Source organism: Pyrus communis, chromosome 16 (assembly GCF_041283825.1).
Source record: "Pyrus communis isolate YQ-2024b chromosome 16, ASM4128382v1, whole genome shotgun sequence".
Lineage (NCBI taxonomy): Eukaryota > Viridiplantae > Streptophyta > Magnoliopsida > Rosales > Rosaceae > Pyrus > Pyrus communis.
The window spans coordinates 25,275,580-25,287,510 of NC_142580.1; the positions used below are offsets into that span (position 1 = coordinate 25,275,580).

General features: G+C 37.4%; 1 protein-coding gene and 1 pseudogene across 2 annotated transcripts; one reads left to right on the top strand and one right to left on the bottom strand.

The window, feature by feature from the left end:
• Nucleotides 1-324: 324 nt before the first annotated feature.
• LOC137732867 (uncharacterized) lies at nt 325-3,071 on the top strand (annotated as a pseudogene). Its single transcript, XR_015957846.1, has 8 exons — nt 325-806; nt 896-949; nt 1,049-1,119; nt 1,201-1,558; nt 1,941-2,120; nt 2,415-2,464; nt 2,565-2,610; nt 2,730-3,071. The product of XR_015957846.1 is annotated as an uncharacterized LOC137732867 (transcript).
• Nucleotides 3,072-3,133: 62 nt separating this feature from the next.
• On the bottom strand, nt 3,134-7,767 carry LOC137731283 (Alg9-like mannosyltransferase family). Its single transcript, XM_068470383.2, has 10 exons — nt 7,391-7,767; nt 6,798-7,065; nt 6,566-6,683; nt 6,026-6,130; nt 5,578-5,864; nt 4,626-4,907; nt 4,334-4,535; nt 4,006-4,157; nt 3,744-3,906; nt 3,134-3,622 (listed from the first exon to the last, which is right to left on the bottom strand). Exons 2-10 carry the CDS (start codon nt 7,040-7,042, stop codon nt 3,539-3,541), a joined length of 1,638 nt encoding a protein of 545 aa, XP_068326484.2. The 5' UTR covers nt 7,043-7,065; nt 7,391-7,767; the 3' UTR covers nt 3,134-3,538.
• Between the last annotated feature and the right edge of the window lie 4,164 nt (nt 7,768-11,931).

The window sequence follows — 11,931 nt, forward strand, 5'->3', positions numbered from 1 at the left end:
ACAAAAGGAAAGGCCTCATTGATTCTCTTTATGACTGTATCCTACATCCCTCTAATGCTCTATAGTGGTTAGCATGTGTGCTCTCTAATTACATGTTTGGATGCTCTAATCAAAACTTATTTATCTCCAAATAAATTCAAATTCGAGTGCACGTAAGAAGTACACTAGTTTTATAAAAAAAAAAATGTAAAATAAAGATAGACAATCACTGTCCGACTCCTGTAATATTATTAATGGAGCAAATTGTTTTAACCAACTTAATTATATGAAAACTTCCGACATCAAGTTGGTCAGGCAACTACATTTTATTATTTGAAGGTAATGCTAGGGAAATTAAATTTTTAAACCAAATATAACTTAAATGTCGATTAACGTATTGGTGACATATCTAAACTGGCTTTCCAACTATAATATCTCGTATGTCCAATCATATCAACGAGGACAGGGAACAAGATGTTCTCAGTGAAAAGACTAGGCACATCAGAAGTTACGTGGCTATATATGATGGTGATTTTTGCATGTCTATTTATATGTTTATTTGACACTGAGTAGTTCCAATCTCATATTCTGTCAAACTCCATCTCCAAAGTACCCTTTTAGGTCCCAGTTGCTGCTGAGTTGCATGGATTCAAATTTCACTACTTCAACTCCGGAGTCACATCCTGAGGCAACGGATTTTCTGTCGCTTGCATGGTGCAACTTTGCAGTGCAAGCTTTCCAACCAGACCAGCAAGATCGATCAGTGGTTCTACTCGATGATCCGATTGACAAGTTTAAGAGCCACAACAAGAGTCCTTGAGCGGTAGGTCAAATTTGTCGCAATTTCAGTTTTTGATATGTCATACCATAAGAAAGTTCACGAGATTGATTTTACAACTCTCAGAATCTAGACAAGATATGGATGATGCAGATCTCAAGCCTCCACCACCATAGAAATCCAATGACGTGAAGGTGAAACATGTATACGATGCATATAAATACATCTCAGCTAATTGAGTATCTTAAAACCAATTATGCTGATAACATACTGTTTTTTTTTTTCCTCTTTAATCGTTTATGTGGATGCAACAAGCCATGCATCCAGAATTGAACTACACCGGCTTTCTTCGGAAAAAATGGGTATGTAGAATTGGCTCGTACGTTCTTGTAAGAAGTTGAGCTGGGACAATTACTTTGGTCATACTTTCTTCTTTTGTGCAGATGTCATGGAAGATAGTGCCATTGGAGAACATGTCGATCAAGAAATGGCTTAAAGACATTAAGCAAAGGCGGAAAGAGGAGCAGAGGCTGCAAAGAGCTGAAGTCCATGTAGCAGTATCAATGGCGGGTGTAGCGGCTGCACTTGTTGCTATTGCAGCTGAAAAATCAGAAAATGATAGGTCAATCACTGCCAAGGAAGCTGCCATCGCTTCTGCAGCCATGCTGGTGGCGGCCCAGTGTGCAAAAGTTGCAGAAGCAATGGGGGCAAGGAAGGGGCAGCTCAACAGTGTAATAGGTTCGGCCATGGATAGCACAAGTGCAAGTGACATCTTAACTCTAACAGCTGCAGCTACGACATGTAAATATCCTATATCCCTTATCCTTGTTCTCTACCTTGGTTTGACATATAGATAACCCACATGTGTGTGGTTTGTGTAATATGGGTATTGAAGAATGCTACGGTTAATTTCTCATGTGCACGTGCGAATCCTAACAAGCGGTGTATTGTGGGCCCACATGCATCAAATGTTAGAAACCGGTAACTAAATATAGCACAGCTCATCTGTACTAGGTATAGACGGTTAAAGATGCACATAAAAGGGGCATCTCAGCCATCCATACCTAACCCAACGACAAAGGAACAACAGTTCTATATAATAATGCCAATAGAAAACCTAGAGTATTTATACTTTAGAAGCACAACATAATTTTTTTTCATTGGTGTCGTTTGAAACATATAGCATTGAAGGGAGCAGCTACATTGAAAGAAAGATCAGGATGCCGCAAGAAGAGACTAAATGGGACTGCACCTGTGATGCCTATCGAGAACAACCCTGACGCTGAGGAGGTCGATTTCGACTTTGACAAGTATAGATCAATGCTTGCAATAGGTTCCCAGCTCACCACCGAAACACCTGACGGTTTGTAATCCTATTTTATACCTTCATTTATTCAGGTTTTTCTTTTGATAAATTAGATGGAATGACGAGTTCATAAATCTCAACTGTTGAACTGATCAAAACTCAATTATATATCGGTGACATATCGATCAAAAACTGATCATTTTAGCAAGTGGAATCTGTATTTCCATCATTCCGACGAACATACCATTTCTTTGTGTAGTGTAATTTTACTGCATCCCGACTCTCCGAATCTCGAATGAGCATGGATTTTGGTTTCGAATTCCTAATTGAATTTGCAAATTGTGTTTGCAGGGAAGTGCAAGGTTAGATTGGTGTCTGTCAACCTCAACAGTGAAGCCAAGGTCTGCAAGTTACACTTGTTCACTGCTATTTTGTAAATCCATGGAAGTAACTAAAGCCTTAATTAGAGCTTAACCTTCAATTCTTAATTCAACTTTACAGGTTCTTCAAATGAGGAAGCTCAGTCTTTTCAAAAACACGAAGGAAAGTACGTAAATGAAAAATTCGTTACAATGTGAATCGCATCTCACGTGAGATAGTTCGAAAAAGAATCTGACTCCGAAACTATTTTCCAATTCTAATTGCTTTCCGTTATGATGTAAATAGGTATCATACTGGACATGTATGCAGAGCTGTATAAAGATTCAGAAGCGGGTGAGAATGGTATGGGTTATCTCATCGTGTTAACGACAAGTAGGGGGGCGTTCAAGCTAGACATGGAAGCCGAATATCAACGGTATAAGACAAGGGCAACAACCATTAACCATATATGCTCATGGTCTCTACTTCATTTATGAAATATCATCTTCAATACTACAAGAACTAGTGACCAAAAAAGAACTAGTGTTATGAGCTATATCCCGATGATCATTGTATTGCTGCACCTATGTGCCTATTTGCCCTCTACTTGTAACTATAATCAATTCGCCATTCTGGCTTAAAGCAATCATTTCTGCTAAACAACAAGCTAATGTATTATCAAGGCATAACTACAATGTGATAGCAAATAATTATAGGAACACAAAAGCTTATGTATGATGACGACACAACTATTTGTACGACATTTTCAGACCACATCGCTAAAGGGGTCAAAACTGATATCAATTTTAACCAGGACAGCCTATCCATGCTCACAGGCTTTATCCAGTTGAAAAATCAAGTTTTAACACAACATAGATAGACACACAAAAACGCAGACAAAACAAAGGAAACAAAACATTTAATAAAATCCGGGGTTAATGAATGGAAAAAAATTGTTACATACTAATTGACGATCTGAAGTTGGAATCTGCTGAGGCAGGCATGTATCCAATAAACCCCCATGCTCTGGCCATTCACTCCATTCATCAAGACATAAAGTCAATAAATTCTTCCAGCTCATCATACTGGAGTGGTTCTAGTTGCACATACAATAATCAGTCGCCTGTCAAACCGTACACAACAACTGACGCTTGCAGATCACGGTCCACTTTGAAGTGCGCATGGAAAAACCTTTTTATCTGTCATCATAGGCCAGATATAAGTACAGTGCAACCATGGAAAGCAATTTAAGAAGTAACTTATTTGTATTTAGCATAAATGCAACAATTAAGCACTAAAATTATGAGTTGTAGCATGCACCTTTCTGAAAGAATGTGAAATCAGAAAATCCCTCAACTGTTTTTCTTCCGAATCAAATACTACAATGTGACTAGGTAAAGACCAATTCTTTGCAAGCTCTGATGTAAAACTAACAGGATCCATCATGAATTGGTCTGATTCATCTGGGATTCCTTTTTCTTCACTGTCGACAAAATTTCCAACAAATTATAAATTACAAAACCATTCTCATGAAGAGCTGCAAGAAAGAAAATAATTCCATCCACGTTGCTAAGGATCAAACCTTGGTGAGCAGTCTAGGAATCTCATCGGAAGGTCACGGTGCACCGTAGAGTAGTAAGGTGTAGCGTGGCAAGGCATCAGAAAAAGTATATTTCTCACTTTTCCGTGAAGCACTTCTTTGGATAGATAGTAAGTAACATCCTCAGTTCCTCTCTGTCTAGCATGTTCAAAAGTGTTATCCAAAAGGAAGGATGGAAGTGGAATAGGGACCGTAAAACAACTTAAATGAAAACATTTGAGATAGAAGTCTAGCATTTAAAGCGAGTACTTGCCAAAGAACAATAAAAAGCTACCCAGCCCTTGTGTTTATCAAAAAGCAAAATGAGTACCTGATGAACCAAACTCATATACAGGGCCACTGGAATATTGGTAGCGAGCAAGAAAAAGATGGCCAAATGCATTTTTGCAGGGACTTTGCTATGAATCTTTAATGATTCTTTTCCTTTACCATATGCAGAAACCGATGGTCTTAATGCAGCTAAGGAATGTCCAGAGAATATCAAAGCTATAGGAAGTACAGGCAGAACAAACCTGTAAGGTCAAATTAGAAGAGTATTAATTGTAAACAGAATGAAAGGTCAAAGAACCATATTCAATTGTATAAATTAATAGAAGAGGTACCTGAATTCTTTGTGGCCGAGCACACTATAAAGTCCTAAAACCCATGCAATAAGGCCAGAAAGTTTCCAATTTTTGGATTGTATGATTCCAGCAACAGAAAATGGTAAGAAAGTGAATATCATGACTGTAAATCCCTGAGTGAAGTACCAGTGCCACTTGTGAGTCCCATAATAGTCTCCACCAGCAGAAAGAAAATTGAATCTTATAAAATTAAGAGGTACAAAGACCCATGAGCCGTACATCAAACGATCCAATAAAAATGTAATACCAAGCACCAGGACCCTGAAACATTAGGTCAAAAAGAGTAAAGAGAACAATAATAACGTCAACTCAATTATGCAAAACTACACATTAGCTGACTTGAATGCTTGACCTGCCTCCATAGGAGCTTACACAATTCATTAAGATTTTTAGTCACCCTGCAGTGGTGCTGACGTCTTTCCTAGATGTTCCTTAACTTAATACATGGAGACTACTAAAACGAAAATAAGACATGATTTACAAATTATTTCCATAACCCGGCTAAAACTCATTTCGGAGAATTATATAAGCCCAGAACTGGTTTTAAGTGACAGACATTTCAAGGTATCATTATTGTTTTCATCACCTTTTATCACGTGCATATCAAATTTCAGTAATCACCAATAACCCTACAGCTGCCACTCCTTTGTTTTTTTTTTTTTTTTGCGTCTGCATCTATCCAATTGCAGCATTGCAGAGTCATCAACTATAACTCCATGTTACCATTAAAGCCAAACTTCAAAAATTCACAATTCAAGCTTCATTTTCAATTACTAGTCCACTGCCGAAATAAAAGAGAAAACAAACAGGACAAAAATCATTATGAGAATAACCTATGATATAGCTCAGAAGCACCAACAATTCATGATCAAGTTCCTAATATAAGCACTATTTAAAACAAGTACTCAGTGGGAGATGGCTAAATACCTACCCCATAGGAGCCACTTCCAGAAAAATGAATCTCAGTTTATCACATGTCAAAAATAGCTCAAGAAGCCCAACATACAGCCATATGATAGCACTTGTTGGTCTGATAGCACAAGCTAATGCGGCAATAATCAAACCCCACTTCCTTGATTCCAAAGGAAGTTTGCTGGAAGAAGCCCTCATACAGGGCCAGTAGTACAGGCTCACAAGGGTAAGAACAGTCTCCAAACTATTTGATAATGTACGAGTGATGCAGTAAAACATAAACCAATTTGTCAATTGTGAGAACAGCTGGAATTGAGTTAAGTACATACTTTACCAGAAAGAGCCTGATGTTTACAATAGTGTTTTCAGTCAATAATAGTAATTGAAATTGACTATCTGAAATAAACATACAGTTAGACATAACTATTACCATTAAAGGAGTAAAGAACTCCTGTACAAAAGGATACAGCCCATTTAGCAACGCAGTCACCAAAGAGGATGACAGAGAGTTTATACAAGTATAGATCACCAAAGGCAGCTAAAAAAGACTGAAATAGCCGCGGAGCCTTGACCTGCAGAAGATAGAATAAAGATGACAATACGAACTTCAAAAGACAACAAGGAGAAATGGAATTACTTCATGCAGCAGAAGTTTAATGTGATTTGGGGGTGCAAAGTAAGCATAAGGAAATCAAGGGAAACCTTTCTATAACAAATACCAATGCACATGAAAAAACATTTAAATCACTTAATGACAACAATTCATAATAACTCCTAGAAACCTATGTAGGCAACTATAATGATTCAAAATCAGAATAAGCTAATTTCTCAAGTGATGCATCTGTCCGATGATCATTTTAACTTGTAACAAGTATGAACTTTTATATCCACAAGTCTGCCAAAGATACAGTTCCCAGGAAACCATTCTTCCTTCCCTTGCATATAATATAATAACAGCATTATAGTTTAACTAAGGCATACATTGCCCATAATTATAAAACGATTACCATGAGCCATGGGGTATCAAGACCCAACACTGCAAGAGCTTTGTAAAGGAAGGCAAAGAGAAAAGGATGCAAATAGCTACGAATCCCCTTCTTCCACTCCCACGTCAAATGGCCATACCTGTCATTACACAACAATAAAAATAGAAACCCATTTGAGGATTAGTTATTTACCCTTTTAAATCAAGAATCTTCACTCTTTGCCTTGAAAAAGAAAAGGAGAAATAAGGGATACCCAAAAGTGATGCGATGTGCAACTTCAAGGGCTTGCCAGTGTTCATCAGGGTTAAAATAGGTCTGAATCAACAGAGCATTTACCATTCGAAAGGCCAAACAGAGTGCAAAGACCTTCCTGGAGGAGCCTAGAAAATCACCTGGCGGGGATTCCTTTTGCTGTGGACCTAATTTCGTAGGAACTGGGTTTTCGGTTTTGACTGATTCTGCTGCTGGTGAGACAGCAGCACTCTGCCTTTGCCTCATTATAAAGATTTATCTTGTCTAAACTGAATTTTTAGTAATTTTAAATCAGAAATGCAAAAGCTTGTCCGAATCAATGAATTTCAAATCTATAAAATTGGCATTCATAGCTTTGAAAATGCATTATTGGATAAACAGGGAATTTAATTCAACTACTCAATTATATAACAGCAACATAAATGAATTTTACAGGGTTCCTCTAATCACTCAAATAAATGAAAATTAATAATTATTACAATAATAATATAATCAACAAATATACGAACGGAGATTGATTGAAATATTAAACCCTAAACCCTTTGCAAACAAATGAATATCGTTATTTCACAGAATTTGAACAGAGAGGCTTACTGGCGTCGAACTCAGTGCAGATTCACCGGGTATCAAAGAATCTCAGAGAGAGAGAAAAACTACGCGTTAACGAATGTGAGAGATGAGCTTGTGGAGAGGTCCATGACATCGATCCAGACGGAGACAAGGGTTGCGAGAGGTCAATCATCAACGGCGTCCGCCGTACCTGAAAGACACAAACTGGCCGAGGAAGGGAGAGTAGAGCGGAAGAGTCCCGGAATTTCAAATGGGAAATTGGAATACTAACATATTTTATTTAGCCTACTTTTCTTAAATCTTATAATTTTAACTATTTTTGTTGCAAATAGACTTAAATGCCTTCACAACGAAATAGAGTGCAATGCACCAAATCGGATCTCTACTTTTTTTTATCTGTTGTATAGAGGTTGGCTTTTGAACAAGAAATAGGGTTTCTCTCCGGATCTTCTTTGTGAGAATTCCGTGAATCTTTTAATTTTGTCATTTTATCATACATCGTACGGTCAGAAATTATTTTAAATTATATTATATAAAATTGAACACAAATAGTACCTGACGAAAACTAACCCGCACAATGTACGATAACAGATAGGATTAAAGGATCCTTAGATCCTCGGATCCTCACAAAGAGGATCCGTTGAGGATCATATCTCTTCGATTGGGATGAGGATCCTTTCCAGATCCTCTTTGTTAGGATTCCGGAGATTACTTTACCATGTATGTTCATTACATCGGGCAGCCAATTTTCTTCCAGTATTGTTTGTATTTAATTTTAAAATAAAAAATTTAAAATGATTTATAGCACGTGATGACAGGTGAACAAATACAATGAAGTGATCCACGATATCCTCACAAAAGGATCTAGATAGTATCCTATTCCCTTCATTTGTTCATGAATTTTTTCTTGTATCAAACTGTCCATTGATTCGGTTGGTCAGTTAAATTGACCAACTTCCTCAAATGCCAAAAAAAAGGTAAAACATTAAACCATTTATTGCCATTGCTTGCACACAAATTAAAATTCCACAGAACCCATTTGCTCAAACTCAACAAACTAGAAAATTTCCAAAATGTGTACACACACATATGCATACATATATGCAAATATAAAATTGAAAACCCAAAATACACACTACAACAATCATCAGAAAAGCTAAGAAAAGAAATTCAAAAAATATCTTAGATGCAGAAAAAACCAACTTTTTCACATTGCCATACAAAATCTGAAAATACCTCAATATAAAACATTAAAAAAAGGTAGTTGGTGTGGCCTATATTAACCAACAAGGTATAGAGAGCTGCAGCAAGAGGGAGTGGAGAAAGTGTACGGCTTTCTCTGTTTGTATTGTAAGGTTTTCAAAGAATGTGAGTTATAATAAAACCATGATATCGAATATGTTATGAGGATTAATTGGATTTATATTAATAATGAACATATAAGTATTTTAATCATGATAAAATGCATAAGAGGGAAATTATTAGAATTAAAGATAATGGAATAAGAATTGGTTACAAACTCTTAAAACTGCAAACACAACTGTTACCACGATAGGAGGAGCAGTTGTAATCTCACGCAAACAATATAACTGCAGTATGATCTCTCTTCTCAGACATTTATATGCAGTACCCCTATTGAGAGTGAAGCTATTCTGAGTCCTAGAGAAGGGAAGATCACTGCAAAGGTTTTGATACATTAACTTTGCAATTCGTTCAAAAGAGTTTGCGTTGGTTGCCTAACCTCATGGCTAATCCTGCAAGTAATTCTTGCTTCCTTAATTTGTATATTAATACTCCATGTTGACAACAATATAACATATATAAATGTAGTCTACTGATCTGGTTGATCAAGTTCTTAAAGTGTCTAAATGCCAAAATGTATGAGATGTGTTATTTCCCCTACGCAATGTTTTTATTTATAGTAGTAAAGAGGAGAGGAATTACTTATCCTCCAAGTAAATACAATTCTAGTTGGGAAAGAATAACTAGTAACCAAATATATCTAGGATTTACACAATCTCACTTTAATATAATATCTATAACACTCCCTCTTGAGTGTGTAAATACGCAAGTAGATTCGTCATCAGGTAGAGTTGAGGAAGTTGACTCATTGGCACTGATCTAGGAACACGCTAGTCTCAGGCAAAGGAACTTGCATATGGAACTAAGTCTCACAAAAACCCAATGGGTGATAGGAGCATTTTTATGTGACTTAATTGGCTTGTTCTCATGCATTTATGTTGTTTTTCCTTAGTTAGTTTAGTGTTTAAAGTCATTTTCGTGCAATTTCAGGTTTTAGTGTCAAAGTATGCAAAAAGAAGCAATTTGGAGCATTCTAGAGCATTTTTGGGCCAAGATTGGATAGTGCAAGCATGGAGGCATGAGGATGGACGAATTTGAAGGCTTGAATTCAGTTAGGGAGCTGCAAGGGGGCCTAAAAACCTTATTTCTAGAAGGCTTTATCTATTCACACATGGTGCCTAATTTCTGTATTGGAAGAACAAGCCGTCCTAGCTTGTCACTAGCCGTCCTAGCTTGTCTCCTAGCCGTCCTAGCTTGTCTCCTAGCCGTCCTAGCTTGTCACTAGCCGTCCTAGCTTGTCTCCTAGCCGTCCTAGCTTGTCTCCTAGCCGTCCTAGCTTGTCACTAGCCGTCCTAGCTTGTCTCCTAGCCGTCCTACCTTGTCTCCTAGCCGTCCTAGCTTGTCTCCTAGCCGTCCTAGCTTGTCACTAGCCGTCCTAGCTTGTCACTAGCCGTCCTACCTTGTCTCCTAGCCTTCCTAGCTTGTCACTAGCCGTCCTACCTTGTCCAAGCTACACACATATATCCTTTAAGTGTTTCAAAACCTTTCCTAGCCCTATAAATAAGGGTTTGCAGCAAGGCACTAGGGGATCACTCATTCATTCAATTTTTGTCCATTCATCTATCCTTCATCCAATTCCATAATCCCTGATCCTAAAACACATCCCAACCATCCCATCCACCTTTGTGCCGTAGCAAGGAGAAAGAAGGAAAGACTCTTGGATGCTCAAGCTTCGTCGTTGGTGCATTCTAGGTGTAATTCGTTTTATGATTTCAATGTTTAATTTATTTTCCTTTCATTTTGCTATGAACATGAGTGGCTAAACCCCTATTGGTTAGGGGTGATTTCGAAGCCATAACTATGTGTGCAAGTTGATTTGATAAATTCCAGTTATGAGTTCTTGAATCGTGAATGCAATTGGCTTAACTGTGCGAGTAATAACGTATTTGTGTTTGTTAATTAGGGGTCGACACTTAATTGGCTTGCATGAATATGATGCTAGAATATAAGTTTGTTTCACATAATTGTCACACACTTATATTCACAAGTAGTGAAGGTTGCTAGTCACAATCGCGTTAAGTTCAATTCCTAGCATAAGTGTCATGATGTCATAGTCACAAGTGCTTTGTCAATGCTTATAGTTTTCATTGAACGTAATGATCTTTGATTGTATCTTTATTATGATGTCATGTAAGGAACTTTTGAAGAATGCTTTGGGTTGTCGTATGATGTCATCCAATTCAATAACACAAGGAAAACTTGAGAATTAACTAGTGATGTCACGGTTAATTTGGGGCATTGTCATTCATAATTCTATGAAGGAATAACTGGAAATCGAGTCATTTGCATACTTGTCATGTGTGGAGAAAGAACCCCTAACTAGTCCATGATCCATTAAAAACCCCAAAAACGTTTCAAAATCAGTTTTACTTTGCAATCTGTTTTCTCAACTTTAATTTCGTCCAAATCAAATCCCCCTTTACTTTGAAGTCTCAATTTAGTTAGAAATTGTTTTGGTTCATGTTTTTAAGTGTTTTGAGTCAAGTTTTCAACCAATTTCGTCCAAATTAGTGTAGGTGCTCAAAACTGCCCAGAAAGTGGTTTTTAGGCAGTTTTGAGTCTTCTAGTTGCTGTTTTGAGTTTTTGTTTTGTTTTAGTGTTTTAACTTTGGTTTTTCATTCTTTGAGTCCAAATTAGTGTTTTTAACTTTGTTTTGGAGTTCTTAGGTCAGTTTTCAAGAGTTTAGCAATCCCTCCTAATCCCCGGTTTTGAACGATCCCTACTTACATACTTTGCTACAATTGTCAGAAGAGGGTTTAATTTGTGTGCTTAATATATTTTGCATCAAATTTTTGGCGCCGTTGCCGGGGATTAGCAACTTTGCTAAATCCCTTGGATTGTTTTTGTTTCATTTATTTCACTTTGTTTCTGATTTTGTTTTAGTTTCTGACCTATTTTTGTTTCTTGTTTTTTTTTAGGTACTAGTGCATGACGCGGAGTTCTCAAACTGTGCATGCACATATCTTAGACTTTAACGACGATTTTGAACGTGATTTGAGAAGAAAGAGGAGGCATCCCAAACATAGTGAACCTAGTTCAAGTTCAGAGGCCGAATCTGAGTTTGAAGAAGTGGAAGAAGAAGTTATGGCAGCGGACAATCGGACCATTAAAGAGCTTTCGGCCTCAGGGTTGGCCAATGCCGCACCATTATGCATTCAATACCCCGCGGCTGCCCAAGGCAAGACCGATGAATTCGAGTTGAA

Bases quoted from the DNA above. Each gene is read 5' to 3' on its own strand.
- LOC137731283 (XM_068470383.2), bottom strand. From the start codon at position 7,042: ATGAGGCAAAGGCAGAGTGCTGCTGTCTCACCAGCAGCAGAATCAGTC. The intron at 6,684-6,797 runs GTATCCCTTATT...GTGTAATGACAG, and splicing joins GCACATCGCATCACTTTTGG to GTATGGCCATTTGACGTGGG. The intron at 4,536-4,625 runs GTACCTCTTCTA...TTGACCTTACAG, and splicing joins CTCGGCCACAAAGAATTCAG to GTTTGTTCTGCCTGTACTTC.